At 40.6% G+C, this 13,863-nt stretch overlaps 4 protein-coding genes across 4 annotated transcripts in view; all 4 read left to right on the forward strand.

Annotated features, from left to right (window-relative positions):
- LOC105044170 (DEAD-box ATP-dependent RNA helicase 13) overlaps positions 1-13,863 on the forward strand; it is a 68,472-nt gene that overhangs the window by 53,033 nt on the left and 1,576 nt on the right. The window lies entirely within an intron of this gene.
- Positions 286-5,397, forward strand: LOC140857089 (uncharacterized). Its single transcript, XM_073255385.1, has 4 exons — positions 286-541; positions 2,355-2,583; positions 4,127-4,270; positions 4,568-5,397. Exons 1-4 carry the CDS (start codon positions 335-337, stop codon positions 5,239-5,241), a joined length of 1,254 nt encoding a protein of 417 aa, XP_073111486.1. The 5' UTR covers positions 286-334; the 3' UTR covers positions 5,242-5,397.
- On the forward strand, positions 6,942-9,646 carry LOC140857090 (pentatricopeptide repeat-containing protein At4g33170-like). The gene has a single exon (XM_073255386.1). It carries the CDS (start codon positions 7,051-7,053, stop codon positions 8,725-8,727), a length of 1,677 nt encoding a protein of 558 aa, XP_073111487.1. The 5' UTR covers positions 6,942-7,050; the 3' UTR covers positions 8,728-9,646.
- On the forward strand, positions 11,937-12,707 carry LOC105054433 (mitochondrial import receptor subunit TOM9-2). Its single transcript, XM_073255388.1, is given in 2 exon segments — positions 11,937-12,218; positions 12,220-12,707. Coding segments are annotated over 2 exon segments (330 nt in total). The 5' UTR covers positions 11,937-12,113; the 3' UTR covers positions 12,445-12,707.

Here is a 13,863-nt window from a genome sequence, read left to right on the forward strand (position 1 = left end):
TAGATTGCTATCAAATACAATCTTAGAGATCTTTTATATCCCCGGCAGGGACCTTTAATTTTGATGGAGGAGCGGCGAAAAAGCCGACGGATTAAGGCCCATAGCTTGATAAGTGATCGACGGTTTCACGATTTCGTGTAGCGCTGATGCTACCGGGCTGCCTTGCGAGGGCCAAATTGGACACGGGCCAGAGTAATGCAACTCGGAAGAATGCGCCACGTGTCCAATTGTATAACGTTCCTGAAGCCAGCGTTGTAGTGTATTTACAATTTTAGACCCGAAAGAGAGCCCCGTTTCTTCCAGATGCTTGGGTTTAGGGCTTTGAGCGTCCTCTATGTGGCGTGGAGCGAGATTCGCGTGGAGGAGCTCCCCTGTCCGCCGGCTGTCTTCCAACGTCCGCCGGCTCCCAGAGGACGAGGGCGACTGGTCCTACTACTCTGAGTGGTGGGGGACGGCCTCCGATGGCCGGACCGTGTTCCAATCGACGTCTGACCACGGAAATGGCGTCGTCTCCGTCGTCGCCTACCCTTGTTCAAGACCGGTGACCCCTCTATTCCTCCTCTTCCTTTATTTATTTCTTGTTCTCCTTTGTTTTTAATGAACCATCCAGTGGGGTAAGAAACCCCACAAGTTTATGAAAATCCCAGCAGTTAAAAGAGCACCTAGGTTGTTGGGTTGGTGCCCATATTTGGATCGTTTGTAAAAGATGAGAACTTTGAAAGGGAATCGTGTGTGGTACTGAGGTTATTTTTTCTCCCGGAATTATGTTTTCTAGCTGCTGTTTTTAGGATTTATGTATGGTTTCTCGGCTTTCATGTTTGAAATTTATGTTGATATCGGATATTTTGATGCCCATCTTTCAATACTAGGAAAATAACATCTTGGTCTGTCCTTATTTAGCAGCAGTTGAATAAAATGCCCCATAGGTTTGAAAATTATAAGCATGAATCTATAAATTAATGTTGTAGCAGCTGATACTAGACCTCTCAGGTCATGACCCTGGCATGGTAGAACTCCGCAGTAGGAGTTTTACAGGTTAAGTCAAAGTTGATGACTAGCAGATATATAAAACCACCGAGTTTCAATTGTTTTAGATGAAGTCCTTAGTCATCATTACAGTGAAGAAACTCTCACACGTAGTCTGAATAGTGGAGAACCAGATCACGGCTTTAGATATCATACATGATATTTCTTAAGCAAGTATGCCACAAGAATAAATGTATGTGATACACTCCGATGCTACCTTGGTGATGCAACCTAGTTTCTTAAGGTACTGATCACTTCTATCATGAATGAAAGTGACAATAATATTGCTCTTTTGAATTGCTCAGTTTGAGCTTCCCTTTTTTGTTGAAGAGGATCCTAAAAGGTGAGCTTTTAGGTGCCAATTACTTCCTTCTAAAATGAAAAGGCTTCCTTGGCTTCATTCATTATAAATAGAAAAACACTTTAGTGGTACTGATTGCTGTGGAGAAGTCATTGAACAGTGATGCTGACGGAGTTTGGTGAGGTTCTTTGTGTGTTCAGACAAAGTTTGTATTTGAACGACATGGTGGAGCTGACATAACCTTATCTTTTCAAGTAGCAAGCTTCATTACAAGCAACTGTCAAATGCACTGCAGGTCAACAAAAAATTTTTCATTATTTCACCAGGGGCTTTAAGGAGGATCTAAAATGATCGGTTGATAGTGTGACAAGCAATAAAAAGGATGAATGTAGTAATATTTTCTTTTTTTTGTTTTCTTATGAAGAAAAGCTTTTAGGTGCTTCTTATCATTTGATGAACCGGAAATCTTTGGTCAGGCCTAATTATGAAGAAAAGTAGACATCAGAGGTAGATATAAATACTTTATAGTCTATTCCAGTTTTATCATTTAGGCCTTTGGGATTGGTCTTTGGATTGCAACCGTCTTATATCTCTATTACCTGGCATTTGTTCCCAAATTCATTCTTCTGTTGCCACGCCCTACAGGCATTATTTTTTCATTCATTAATGGTATGTTTATCTGACAAACATTGCAAATGCTGTTTAAAACAATTAATAACAATTGTAATGGACAAAAGGACTGATACAGCTGGACTAAAAAAATTGCAGGAAGGTTATTGATTTTAAGATTTCACACTTGCTCAATTGTGTTAGCACTCTTTTTTGCATTAGGAATATAAAATAAGGCAAAGGAATACAGAAATAGCAGTTTTAAGTAGAAGGTTTTTAAGTTTCTCATTTTTGTGTTGGAAGTGTTTACATGGTCAAGATAGCTAAAGTGATAAGTTTGCAATCAATTGATGCTTCTATTTATATTAAGGCCATCTATTTATAGTTCTTCTCTTTGCTTATATGCATTCCTTTACAGGCTCCAGCGCAATGGCCAACAACGGAGAGATGGCTTGGTCAAAGGTATGCAAAGATTCATCCAGAATTTGAGCATGATGAAGAGTTTAGGATACTTGGTTATGAATGGCGTGTGCTTCGCTTTAATGGCAACACTCGCCAAAGCACTGCTAAAACTATGGTCGCTTACAGAAAATCAGACCCTTCATCATTATATTTAATGCAGCAGCCTCATTGTCTGGCTGTTCCATGTAAGTTCCTTCCCTTGAGTTCTAATGTAATCTTTATTATAATTTATCAAAACAACATGCATTTCCTTGCCCATGCAGATTTGGTTTGCGTTGCAGCAAAAATAATCATGCTACATGTATGTGCCACCATGTGCTTTCGTCATGATGAGATTTTACATTATACAGTAGGATTATCACATCACATGCCTGTTGCATGATTATAGTGATCATTAATCTTCTTTCCTCATGAGTGTAATTTAGAGTCCATTTTTGGGTATCCTTCTATGGTAGAGCTTCATCCTGGCTGTATCTTATCCTTTCTGCACTTCTAGCAATCTGGGAGAGTAATGCATGGTTCTCTTGCACCTTTCTGCTTTGTCATATATTCTATTGTGGTAATCTTATGATGGATTTTGAAAGTGATTGTCAACATATGTTTTCAGAATTTGGCAGTGTTGTTATTGTTTTGAAAATTATGGAATCTTATTTTATCCCGTAACAAGGACCTTATTCTGTCAGTAGTAAATGAAGGTACTCGCCCCTCAGGAACAGGAGTCCAGTAAGATGTAATCATTCAAGTACAATATGATTGGAAACATAGCTAATTTGGCCATAATTTTGGATTGCAGAATTTTGATTGACAATAACTGTTATAGTAATTGAACGAAGTCGAGTCAAAAATGTCATGATGGAAAAATCACGAAGTCGGGTAAAAAACTCAGCCTACCAAGTCAAAAGTGTAGATGATGGAAAAGTCAAGTGTTTCATGACTCAGTTGGATCGGCGAGTCAAAAAATCACGTTCTTAATTTTTTGTTGATTGCAAGACCTTAACTTGGCTAAGTTAGACCAAGTTTTTGCTGAGTTAGAGGATAACAACAATGTTAATGATGAATAAGAGCAAGAAGACATGGTTGTGGGAGTTGACGGTCAAGAAATGATGTGAACATGAGATCATTGCTTTGCGAACAATGTCTAGAAATGATTGTGATTTTTCTTTTTTGTGTCTCTGAAAGACTCATTTAAACACAAATGATAAGCAAGACGACGTTTTTGTGTTGATTTGAAATTTATATTTTTCTAGAATAAATAGCTTGGACATGATTAATTCTGATAACTTGGAATGTTGGATGACCATTTTTTGTAATTCTACTCTCCCATTTGGTTTTGCATATAGACACTATTGATCTATAATATTTGTATGTCCCTCCTTGTTTTTAGTATATTAGAACATACTAAATTCAAATTAATTGTAGATTCTTAGATCAGCCAAATATTTTTAGTTATTTGTACAAGAGTGTTATATGTGTGTGTGTGTGTGTGTGTGTGTGTGTGTGTGTGCATGAAAGTATGACTTGCCGGAGTTGCATAGTTAACTCATCTGAGAGAAAAATTAGTAGGGGCTTAGTCATGTCTTAGTCATGAGTTTTCCAACCTTGAATTGAACATGCCCCATCGCATGCAGTCATCAATGCTTCTCTGGATGACTTGTTAATGTTTTATATTATTTCCTACTGCTTTATATGTTTTTGATATTCATTTTAATCTGAAAATTGCTGTGGCAGATTTAAAAAGTATGGTATCAGCCGGCTTGATGACATTGACTTCTTCCTCTTATGACCTCCTGGAGGCAAAGAGAACCATGAATATTCTGTGTATCGGTCATGGTGGTGGTAGTCTACCTTTATTCTTGGCCAGTAAAATTAAAGGTGAAGACTACCTTCCCTCTTGGTCCATAATTAATTGTCTCAAATTTATAATATGTGCATGGAAGAATTTTGTCATTTTCTTTTATCCGCTTTAGTATTACTGGATCCCTTTTGCATATCTTAAAGGTTTTGGGTTGACATGCACATCACTTGATGAAAGCTAAAATCTTCTCTAGCCAATAATTTCTCAATTTACAATTACCATCCTATGCATACTTCACAGGCTCACGATATTGACCGAAATTTATTCTTTGCCAATTGCTAATCCTACTTCTGATCACTGCTTGTTTTGTTCAGGTGCTGTGGTCCACATTGTGGACATTGATCCAGTTGTCATCTCAGCCTCAATTCAGACAATGGGTTTCCCTGCTTCTTCTGTCAAAACATCAGATCAGATTTTGGTCTCACAGCCTGCCCATGCTGACAGTTTACTGTGGGATGGCATCCATGACCGGCTACTGCTCTACCGATCGGATGCTGAGGATTTTGTAGTCGACAACCCTTACATATATGATTTAGTCTTTATCGATGCATATGATGGCGATGATATTTTCCCTCATAAGTTTTGGGATCCACAGGGCCCTTTTCTTAAATCTCTTGAAAGTAGGCTTCATCCTGTCCATGGGACTGTTGTGGTCAATCTGCACTCAGATTCAGAAGCCTTCACTACTGAGACGAATGATTACTCTCTTTTCCAATGCATTCTGCCCATGGGCAGATATGTCTCACAAGTTTGCAGGGCTTACAAGGAGCATCTGGGTCTGGCGTTTTGCGTCTCCGTTCCGTGGCTTTGCAACACCACTCTTGTTGCATGCAGGGGTAGAGGGTTGTGCGGTGGTGAGGGATTATTTGTTAATAGGGATACGGTTCTAAATACCCTCATTTCTAAATCTCATTTGGTGGAAACTGTGCTTGACTTGCCATTTCCTTGCCTGCAATATGTCAAAAGAGGGTTTATGTTGGTTGATTGATCTGCTTGGAGACAAGGTGGTCGTCGTCGTCGGCTTCTTTTTTTTTTTTTTTTAAATTTGTTCTTACGTTACCAAAAGTTCATTTAGATTTTTGACTAAATAATAATGCATTTTCCGGTGCTCCAAAGCCCAATCAGCATGGACGCAAATTCGGCATTTAGATGTTATCAAATATTTTAAATTCAGGAAAAAGTGTCGGAAAATTTACTGACAACAGCATACTTAATTATTAAAGTGTTAAAATTTGTATTCTCCTCCAAAAGAGGAAGCTATATAAGCAATAAATAATTGATGAATAAATATAAGATATGTGAATACTCTGCCATGATTGATTTGTCTATCAAGAATAAGTGAAGTTTTGATCACTAAGGAGGAAATCATATCTACACTATTCCATCTATGTTAAATTATGTATCCTTGTTTCCAAGGTATAAATCTACGTCATGGAGTGGTAGATGAAGGTGATTGTATATCGGTAATATTTAGCATTGTTATCTGTATGCAGTTAAGGCTGCAAATGAGTTGGGTTGATCCGTGATTCATCTCGATTTGATTCAGTTATATTCGATTCGAATTCATTTAAAAGATCTATGAGATCGGATCGGATATAAAAATTAGATTTTTTTTTTTCAGATCAGGTTTGAATTTTTTGAATTTAGATCCGATTCGATCTGTAGAGATTTTTGGGTTAATTTGGATCTTAAGATATATGATCCGATCTGAATCCAAATATAGGATCTGAATCCAATTAGAATATATATCAAGGTACAAATATATAATTAAATTGGAGAATTATGTGATGTGCAAATGGATACAAAGCTTTATGTTGGGCTTGCACGGTTACAAGGAGTTGTCTTTCATCAGTATGCAATGAGATATATATTGTAGGAGAAATTTTTTTGTAACAGTGTAGAAAAAAAAAAATACACCATGCCATCTGATTGAGCCACATAACCATCACTTTCTGACATGTATTTAATATCCGTATTTTTTTGTTTGAAATTTTAAATAATGAAAATATTTTTTTAAAAAAAATTATAACATCGTGTGACGATATTATAACATTCTATGTTGAAATTATGATTTTCTGTATCATAATTTTGATAGGAATATTTTTATTATTTAAAAATTTTATAAATTTTTTAATGATAAAATATTATTTTTTTATGATATTCTGTACAGAAAGTCGTAATTTTAACACAGTATGTCATAATATCATCATAGGATGTCATAATTTTTTCATAATTTTTTAAGAAAAAAAAGAATATTTTTGTCATTCAAAATTTTAAATGAAAAAATAGAATTGTGAGTACTAAATATATATTAAAAAATAATAACTATATAACTTAATTAAGTAGGATGATATGTTTTTTTCTATATTGCATATGGTATACAAAAAAATTTTCTATATTGCACTGGCAAGCATAGCCGTTTGCAATTGTCTTGTTGCATACTAATTTGACCATGCAACTCAGTCAACATTATTTACATACGGCCAATTAAAATCTCAATGTTATGTAACTCAAGGACCATCAATGCATAAAATAAATAAATGAAAACAGAGACAACTAGGGGCAACATTGCAACGCCAATTCCCACGTCATTTATCTGAGGACCAGTGACAAATTAGGTGTAAGTGAGTCACTTGAGGTAACTAATACGCTAATAGTACACCAACCCACAAGGATCTAAGTGGGCCCTTCGTTGTAAAAAGTGACGAAGGAGACGTTGCGTGGCCACGAACACATAGGGAGCCCTACTAACAAACCGTCCACGACTCCGGCGAGGCCACCCTGGTGGCGTCCGCCTATGCTGGCGGCGACGGCCCCCGCGGTGGTGGACCCCGCCCGCGTCCACGCCCACCTCATCAAGTCGTCCTCCGACGACCGCGCCCTCTACAACCAGCTCATCACCCTCTACTCCCGCTCCTCGGCCACCATACCCGACGCCCTCCGCCTCTTTCGCCGTCTCCCCTTCGCCCCCACCCCCATCTCATGGACCGCCGCCGTCTCCGCCCTCTCCTCTGACCCCGTTGCCGCCCTCCGTCTCTTCCTCTCCATGCTCCGCGGCCCCTCCCGCCCCACCCAGGCCACCCTCTCCTCTCTCCTGAAGTCCCTCTCCCTCTCATCTCCCCCGCTCCTCTCCGCCGCCCTCCAGCTCCACTCCCTCTCGCTTAAGCTCGCCCTTTCCCGCCTACCCTTCTCCGGTACCGCCCTCGTCGCTTTCTACTCCAAGGCCCGCCGCCCCTCTGACGCCCTCAAGGCGTTCGACGACCTCCCTCACAAGGACGAGGTTTGCTACGCCGCCGCCATAGTTGGCATGGCCCAGAACCACCGACCCACCTGCGCCTTCTCACTCTTCGCCGCCATGAGGGTCGCCGGCGTCGCCTCCACCGTCTATAGCGTCTCCGGCGCCCTACGGGCTGCGGCCCACCTCGCCGCCCTCGACCAAGCCCGGGTGGTCCATGCCCACGCTATCATCGCCGGGCTCGAGCCCGATCTCGTGGTCTCGACCGCCCTTGTCGATGCCTACGGGAAATCCGGCCTCGTCTCTGACGCACGGATGGTGTTCGACGCTTTGCTACCGGACGCCAACCTCGTCACCTGGAATGCAATGCTTTCGGCCTATGCGCAGCAAGGGGACTCGGAGTCGACAGTCAAGCTGTTTGACGAAATGCTCGAAAGGAAGATCGCACCTGATGATTTTTCCTTTCTTGCCGTCCTCACGGCATGGAGCAATGCTGGTTTAGTTGGTGAGGCAGAGCGATGGATTGATTTGATGGGCTCGAGTTTTGGAATGGCGCCGAGCCTGGAGCACTACAATTGCCTGGTTGGTGCGATGGCCAGAGTGGGGCGTTTAGAGGATGCCGAACGCCTCGTGCTCACGATGCCATTCGAGCCGGATGCTGCTGTGTGGCGGACTCTGCTATCGGGTTGTGTGGTTCATGGTGCAGCTGACTTGGCAACAACCGTGGGACGGCGTCTTTTAGAACTGGACCCTCAGGATGACTCTGCCTATGTCATGCTCGCCAACATATATCTGGCGGCAGGGAGAAAGGACGACATGGCCAAGGTGTGGAGAGAGATGAGGGACCAGGGAGTAAAGAAGGAGGGTGGACGAAGTTGGATTGAGGTGAGAGGGGAGGTGCATGCATTCATTGCAGGGGATAGGATGCATAAAAATGCGACAGATATCTACGCCAAGGTGGTGGAACTGATGGAAGAAGCAAAGAAGCTGGGATATGAAGAGGCGGATGAGGGACTTTGGCACCATAGCGAGAGGTTGGCGGTGGCGTTTGGGGTGCTGAGCGGAGCAGCGCCAGAAGGGAAGGCATTGAGGGTGGTGAAAAATTTGAGGATTTGCGGGGATTGTCATGAATTCTTTAAATACGTTACTAGGGTGATTCAGAGGGAGATTGTGGTGAGGGACGTGAATAGGTACCATAGGCTTCAACATGGTTGCTGTACATGCAAGGACTATTGGTGAATTTGGCCACCATGGTCTTATGGTTTGATTGCAGTATCGGAAACCATCAGTAACTCGTCAACAGCAATCATGATGTGATGACTTGAAGCTGTTGTAATTTTATTGTAGTCTGGAGCCTTGGTAAGTTGGATTTTTTTTTTTTTTCTCACTATCAATAAACTTGAGTTTTGTTCAATACAAGATGGATCATACAGAGGGATGGATTGTACGTGCCATTCGTTTTTGTCTCTTCTTAGCTTCATAGAAATGTCAATCACTCCCTGGTTTGCCTTCAGCTGTATTTCTGGGTGCGACTTTGGAAGACTGCAAGGAGCTTTTTTACCATGGGTTCAATGGTAGATGATCAGTTTCGATAGGCATTTTCCTTGATGGAAATCTGTAACAGTAAAAGGTCATCGTCACCTAGGATAATGAGAAGGTTCGAATGATGGTATTAAAACTCTGTCACTTCAGATCTTGGGTTGAGCTTGAATTCCCTCTTAATCACTTGCGAGCTTGTTGAATAAGGAGCCTTAGTTGTCTTATATAGATCAAGTTGTTCTGTCCACCATTGTCAGGTTTGATGTCCCTATTCAAGCTAGTGCACTCCAGCTTCCAGAAGGACAGCAATTGGTGCCTAGCCATTCTTTTCCAATATAAGGTGATCTCCTCTTCTGCAGAATAGTCAGCAATATAGTACCATACTGTTTTAGTTGTTATGAATACCTCTCTTCTTTAGCAAAATTATGACTCATAATGTTCTGGATTATGTTGGGAAATCCTTTATTTGTTTTTGGTTTTGGGAACCTGTTACGACCATGTTGGGAAGTGCTTGTATTTTAGTGGGATATAGAAAAGAAAAAAAAAATGTAATCATTTTTAACTATTTGAGGACCAATAGAGCCCAGTGGGAGTATTGTTTCCATTGGCTGTTTTTTAATTTGTCAAATTATATTTGTGTATGGTTTTATTAATTATAGTTGTGTAAACATGCTAGGTATTCTTTCATTCTTTGTTTTTAAGATACAAATGACATTGTTGAATCTCAGTGCATTAATTGCAACGCCTGATAAGAGTTCATCAGTTTTTACCTACGTTTCCAATTTTGCTGACGTGAATAGAATACTTTGTGGAATTAAAAGAAAGAAGAAGAACTTCTACAAGCTCTGCGTATCATTCTCTTTTAGAAAGTTCTTCCATTTCATATTACTTTCCATGTCAATTGGGCTCATTTGTGTACGCACTTATACTTAGCTCTAGAAATTATTAGCTTTTGTCTCAAATCTACAATTCTATTCCTATGCTTTGAGGCATATACGACTGTGAGTCATTATATCAGCTACAATGGATATTTTCTGAACTAGCACAGTTATGATACTCTGTGCGGACAAGCAGCAGAAATTTGATAAGAATTTTATGTTGCAAGAGCATTCTGTCCTTTGTTTGTCTTTAAGAAAGGAGACTAAAATTAAAAGAAAGAAGAAGAACTTCTACAAGCTCTGCGTATCATTCTCTTTCAGAAAGTTCTTCCATTTCATATTACTTTCCATGTCAATTGGGCTCATTTGTGTACGCACTTATACTGAGCTCTAGAAATTATTAGCTTTTGTCTCAAATCTACGATTCTATTCCTATGCTTTGAGGCACGTACGACTGTGAGTCATTATATCAGCTACAATGGATATTTTCTGAACTAGCACAGTTATGATACTCTGTGCGGACAAGCAGCAGAAATTTGATAAGAATTTTATGTTGTAAGAGCATTCTGTCCATTGTTTGTCTTTCAATACTCACTAACCATTAATAGTATTATTCTACAACAGCAGCATTACTGTTTTACTTATATCTCATCCCTTAAATTTTGATCATCTACAATCTGTGCTCATCTGCGGATAAGTTTTCAAGTTGCTGAGATATCATTCAACACATCTGTTTATTGCTGCTGTTTCGAGCCACATTCAACGATCGTAGTTGGAAAATAGAGTTATCATTAGTATTTTGTACTAAGCTTGTTTGAACAGATTCTTGTCATGTTTGAACACAGAATTCATTCTTCTTGTATGCAGATGTGCGTTACTCCAATTATAATGCTCCACACTCAAATACTGTGGTTAATGAATTTCTTTACTTGGTGATATTATATTCTGCAACTATTCACCGTAGGGATCTTGTAGCTCCTTGAAAGTTTGTCTGTTGGAGCTGCAGGATGGTCAGAAATGTTGGATTATTTATCACACAATCTTCTTGAGTTGGTGCATCATGTTGCAAGGAATATACTCATTAAATATTGTTAGCTAGCAACTTTCCATCCAAAAACAATGCCTTAGTTGGCCAGTTCCTATTGATCTGCCTTTGAGTTCTTTTGCTTATTTGATGAATCATTTTTGTGATCTAATCTCCGTATGAACTAGTATTCTTGCAAATGGGAAATGGAAGGAATATTTGCTGGAGAAGGTGATGTGGTTTTTTACTGCATGGCAAATGTCAGCGTAGATTAAAGGGATCTGTTCTTGAAACTGAAATCTTGCAAAAGAATTGGCTCGAACTGATGCCTGTCATCCTTCCGTGCTACAGAAGGAAGTTATCCATCACTCCTCTCAATTGCATTGTGCATGTCTAGGATATTCTAAGAATAACGGCACGCGATCTAGCATCGTGGAGGAGAACAGGAATTAGAGGGATTTAGACCTGTCAGATTTTTGTGATATTGCAAATCGTTCTTTAAAAAAGAAAAGAATATAAAAGAAAAGGAAAGATTGGATTCCGGCATCTTGAATGGGATTGTGATTGGAGACGCTTACCTTGAACTCAATAATCAAACAAAATCCATTCTAACCGGTGATTTATATTGCGTCTGATATGACTACGTTGTAAACTTGGTCCACAATGTAACTGGTTTAGCTGGTGCAATCCCAAATCATGAATCCATGGCTACATCAATATTCTCATGTTATTATTCTTTTTCTTGCTCGCAATAAGTGAAGATAAATTACTTCACCTAGATTTTAAGGTTGATTATGAGCAAAATTATTATCATTTTCACATGTATCACTGGTAATCCATGCACAATGCGTAAGGACGGGGCTGCGCCCATGCACCAGCATCCGTGTACGGCATTCATCCAGAAGGACTATTTTTGGGCCAGGTCTATCAATCCTACGTCCGGCCCAAATGCAACCCTAATTCCACTATTCATCTCCTTTCCATGTCCTGGATATCCCACGGATACCATATCCAGAGGCCCTTAGCTTTCTACTCTTTTTATTACGACGCCGCCGTTAGAGCCTACCATACGATCGCCGTCTCGCCGAGCCGCTCCCCTCCTCGTGGTCTCTCTCTCTCTCTCTCTCTCTCTCTCTCTCTCCCCCTCCCTCTCCCTCTCCCCCCTTTTCTTGTCCCAGCCGACGATGTCTTCTTCCCAGGGCCGAAGGGGGTCTCTCCCAGGGACGAGCCGCGACGGCGAGGGTCTGCTTTCCAGGGTCTCGAGCTCCATCTCGCAGTCCCCGATCGTTGTACCGCGGGAAGGTCGCCGCCTCCGAGGCTGCCACCGTCTCCAAGAAGCTCCTCTGGAGCACTGGCCGCGCTGCCTGGATCGCCGGCACCACCTTCCTCGTCCTCGTGGTTCCCCTGATCATCGAGATGGACCGGGAGCAGCAGATGAACGAGCTCGAGATGCAGCAGGCCAGCCTACTCGGCACCTCCTCGCCCTCCATGGCCGGCCCCGCCCCTCCCAAGTGATCGTCGTTCAGGTCAGCAGGGCTCTTCCCATCTAGGGTTCCGTCATGATTCGGCTTCGTGATCTTGTGAGAAGCTGAAGTGATGGGGTTTAGGTCCTTGGTATTTGTTCTGGATTCATGAAGCTTTTGCCTTTTTGAATTTGCTATAGCCTGTTGTTGAATTCATATCTCTATATCGAGTTTCTTGTTCTGATATATGAGACTTGTGAAATTTTACTAACTGATTAGTTTGCTCTAGCGGTGGAATTAGTTCTGTTTTGTTTATTTTTGGTGATTACATCAGATGGAATGTTTGCGAGGTGATGTTTTCTTTTGATTCTTGGTTGTATCCTTGAATCCATGTCTGGGATGCTTATCTTGCATCAGTCAAGAACTTGGTTCTTTTATGAAACCCTGGAACTCATGAAAACTGCCTCATCCAGTTTTAGCAACAATAGAAAAAAAAAAAAAAAAAGAAAAGAAAAGAAAAAGGAAGAGAAAACAGAGAAGTTCAGTGATTATAATGAAAATTGCTGAATTTTAGCCTGGAATTAGTGATGACACTGATTTTGGATACTGACACTGAAGGTTATGATTCAAGATTTTATGAAGCAAGGCTTCGTTTTCAATAGAAAAAGTTTCACAGTACCCAGTCAACAAATCTGCTAAGTCGATCTTCTGGTTATTGAATATTCTCCCCAAGAGCAGGGATCGGCATCTCTTAATATTTGAAAAATCTCATCAATACAGAGGAGGGGAAGGGCAAACAATTGGCAAGGCATAACCTCTGTTGGACTTATTCACTAGGTTATCTTATTAGTAGGATAAAAAGGGACATTATTAAGACCTATGGATGTCCGAACATACAGGTTTTGATTTAGGAACATCATTGGATCAGACATGTCGTGAATCTTATTGATGGACGACACAATAGGGCATTAACCCCATTAACTGACAACTTTATACACAAGGAAGCTTGAGTGAACATTCTTCAAAAAGAGAAGCTAAATTTGGCAAATTCAGTAAATGCTTGATTATTTTCACCCGCACAATGCAAATTAGCTACCCACAAGCTTAGTTAGCGGACCGTAAGCTGATGGTGTATGGACTTTTACATCTTTAGGGAGGAGTTTTTGACAAGGATCTAATGTGAGGAGTCAGGCTTATTTGAGGCACATCCTCATGAGGAAAGATGCCTATTATTATGTTATGAATGGCTTGATGGACATGCTATTCCTATGGACTTCTTTAGAAGCTTGCGATGCTTTCTTCCGCCTCATGCAGCAAGATGTCTCTGTTCAGATTCATTTTCCAATTTCTTCTTCAATATATTTTGAGTCTTTTTTGTGTCTTTATGATTTTCTTTTCAAGATTCCCATTAGTCTTTTTACAAGCATCTAGTTTTATTCCTATGGAGGTAAAGAAAAGAAGATGATCCGTC

The sequence above is a fragment of the Elaeis guineensis genome, chromosome 4 (assembly GCF_000442705.2).
Source record: "Elaeis guineensis isolate ETL-2024a chromosome 4, EG11, whole genome shotgun sequence".
Classification (NCBI taxonomy): domain Eukaryota; kingdom Viridiplantae; phylum Streptophyta; class Magnoliopsida; order Arecales; family Arecaceae; genus Elaeis; species Elaeis guineensis.